We start from the raw sequence: 3,319 nt of genomic DNA on the forward strand, positions 1-3,319 counted from the left end.
AAAAAAAAAAAAAAAGAAGAAGAAAGACAAGAAAAAAGTTAGCATAGTAATAATAAGATGCTTTAGTTGTTTATCTGAACCAAGACATTTGGTCTCACTAGGAAAGCACTCCCATGCATATACATCTGCATCACAGATATCTTGTGTTGTTTTTTGTTTTGGAGACAGGGTCTCCTGTAGCTCAAGGCTGTCACTCCCTAACCAGCAGTCTACCACACTCAGGTGCTAGAGCTACAAATGTTCAAATCTAGTAGTAAACAGTGCTGGCAAAGGTACAGGGAAGAGGACTGCCACGCCTGGCACACTGAGGGCCTAGTGCCCACATGGCAACCAACAACTCCAGTTCTTCTCCAGTACCCTCCTCTGACTTCCATGGGTTCCTGTACACGTGTTAAGCTTACATGCATTCATGAACAACACGTACACATTAAATAAATAAATAAATAAGTATTTTAAGAAGGGGGACTTCTCTTGAGAGTGACGACTAACTCTTGCCCTTACAGCATTGACTTGGGCAAGGCAAGTGAGCCCAACCGTGTGGAACTGGGGCGCAAGGACGACGCCAAAGTCCACAAGATGTTCCTGGACCATACTGGTGAGTGGCGCTGGAGATCTGAGGAGGCTTCCTGTGAGAGTTCACTGATGATGGGCGGGATCTGAATGGGGGTGGGAGACTCGAGGTCCACTCAGTGCTGTTTTCCATCCGCCCCAGGCTCTCATCTGCTGGTTGCGCTGAGTAGCACCGAGGTCCTTTACATGAACCGCAATGGACAGAAGGCCCGGCCCCTGGCTCGCTGGAAGGGACAGCTGGTGGAGAGTGTGGGTTGGAACAAGGCCATGGGCAACGAGAGCAGCACCGGCCCCATCCTGGTCGGCACAGCTCAAGGACAGATCTTTGAAGCAGAGCTCTCAGCTAGCGAGGGCGGCCTCTTTGGCCCTGCCCCGGATCTCTACTTCCGTCCACTGTACGTGTTAAATGAAGAAGGGGGTCCAGCCCCTGTGTGCTCCCTCGAGGCTGAGCGTGGCCCCGATGGCCGAGGCTTTGTCATTGCCACGACTCGGCAGCGCCTCTTCCAGTTCATAGGCAGAGCGGTGGAAGATACTGAAGCCCAGGGCTTCGCCGGACTCTTTGCTGCCTATACAGACCACCCGCCCCCATTCCGTGAGTTTCCTAGCAACTTGGGGTATAGTGAGTTGGCTTTCTATACCCCTAAGTTACGCTCAGCACCTCGCGCCTTTGCCTGGATGATGGGAGATGGCGTGCTGTATGGCTCACTGGACTGCGGGCGTCCTGACTCACTGCTGAGTGAGGAGCGAGTGTGGGAATACCCAGCGGGGGTTGGTCCTGGGGCCAATCCACCCTTAGCCATCGTCCTGACCCAGTTCCATTTCCTACTGCTGCTGGCCGACCGGGTGGAGGCTGTGTGCACGCTAACAGGGCAGGTGGTGCTACGAGATCACTTCCTGGAGAAGTTTGGACCACTGAGGCACATGGTGAAGGACTCGTCCACAGGCCACCTATGGGCCTATACTGAGCGTGCAGTCTTCCGCTACCATGTGCAACGTGAGGCTCGGGATGTCTGGCGCACCTACCTGGACATGAACCGCTTTGACCTGGCCAAAGAGTATTGTAGAGAGCGGCCTGATTGCCTGGACACGGTCCTGGCCCGAGAGGCTGATTTCTGCTTTCGCCAGCATCGCTACCTGGAGAGCGCCCGCTGCTACGCTCTGACCCAGAGCTATTTTGAGGAGATTGCCCTCAAGTTCTTGGAGGCCCGGCAAGAGGAGGCGCTGGCCGAGTTTCTCCAGCGGAAACTGGCCGGCTTGAAGCCGACGGAGCGTACCCAGGCCACACTGCTGACCACTTGGCTGACAGAGCTCTACCTGAGCCGGCTGGGTGCTCTGCAGGGTGACCCAGATGCTCTGACTCTCTACCGGGACACACGGGAGTGCTTCCGTACTTTTCTCAGTAGCCCTCGGCACAAAGAGTGGCTCTTTGCCAGCCGGGCCTCTATCCACGAGCTGCTCGCCAGTCACGGAGACACAGAGCACATGGTGTATTTTGCAGTGATCATGCAGGACTATGAACGGGTGGTCGCATACCACTGCCAGCATGAGGCTTACGAGGAGGCCCTGGCTGTGCTTGCCCGCCACCGGGACCCCCAGCTCTTCTACAAATTCTCCCCCATCCTCATCCGCCACATCCCCCGCCAGCTCGTAGACGCCTGGATTGAGATGGGCAGCCGGCTGGATGCTCGGCAGCTCATCCCTGCCCTGGTGAACTACAGCCAGGGTGGTGAGGCCCAGCAGGTGAGCCAGGCCATCCGCTACATGGAATTCTGCGTGAATGTGCTCGGTGAGACCGAGCAGGCCATTCACAACTACCTGCTGTCCCTGTATGCCCGTGGCCAGCCAGCCTCACTTCTGGCCTACCTGGAACAAGCTGGGGCCAGCCCGCACCGGGTACATTATGATCTCAAATACGCACTTCGACTTTGTGCTGAGCACGGCCACCACCGCGCCTGCGTCCACGTCTATAAGGTGTTGGAGCTGTATGAGGAGGCTGTGGACCTGGCCCTGCAGGTAAGTCTTGCCTCTATCCAGGAGAGGGACCTGGAGAAAGCGCCTGAGAGGTTGGGGGAGGTGCAGCTGGCGCTTGCTGGCTTCTCATGAAGAGAAGTGCTGTGAGGCAGAGGCTGAAACTCAAGACTCAGCTGAGTTGGTGGTACAAGCTCGTTGCCTGTAATCCCTGCACTTGGGTGCTGAAGGCAGAAAGAGCACAGTTTAGGCGACACCGTGAGTCCCCATCTTTAAAAACAAAAAACAAAATAAAGTTAGCAGGAGAGGAAGAGGGAAAAAAAGAACACGAATTAAATAAAACTTTGGGGTTTGCATTCTGGCTTTGCCAGCTTGCTGTGTGATTTGGGGCTGGTTTCTATACCTCTCTGTGCCTTAGATTATCCACTAAATGGTGGTAATGAGCCAGCGAGATGGCTCGGTAGGTAGAAGCACTTGTACAAGGCTGACAAGCTAAGTTCTGTCCCCAGAGCTGATGGTAGAAGGAGAAAACTGACTGCTGCAAACTGTCCCCTGACCCTCATGCTGCACTCCGATGCACACACCTCCCCTCCCCTTATAATTATAGTGGAATAAAAATCATTTTAAAAGAATTTGTGAAGGTAATGTTAAGAGTTTTTTTATCTTATAATATGAATTAGTACTGATAGTGGCTACACAATGAGTTCTAGGCCAGCCTGGACTACATAGTGAGATACTGTCCAAAAAAAAAAAAAAATTCAACAGGGTTGGAAATCTGGTT

The 3,319-nt window shown here is 53.7% G+C and overlaps 1 protein-coding gene across 1 annotated transcript in view; it reads left to right on the plus strand.

Moving 5' to 3' along the window:
* Vps18 (VPS18 core subunit of CORVET and HOPS complexes) overlaps positions 1-3,319 on the plus strand; it is a 9,963-nt gene that overhangs the window by 3,724 nt on the left and 2,920 nt on the right. Inside the window, exons 3-4 of the mRNA XM_021155587.1 lie at positions 504-595; positions 713-2,583. Coding sequence (XP_021011246.1) covers positions 504-595; positions 713-2,583 — 1,963 coding nt within the window. The remainder of the gene's footprint in view (positions 1-503; positions 596-712; positions 2,584-3,319) is intronic.

This window comes from Mus caroli, chromosome 2 (genome assembly GCF_900094665.2).
Source record: "Mus caroli chromosome 2, CAROLI_EIJ_v1.1, whole genome shotgun sequence".
NCBI classification, from domain to species: domain Eukaryota; kingdom Metazoa; phylum Chordata; class Mammalia; order Rodentia; family Muridae; genus Mus; species Mus caroli.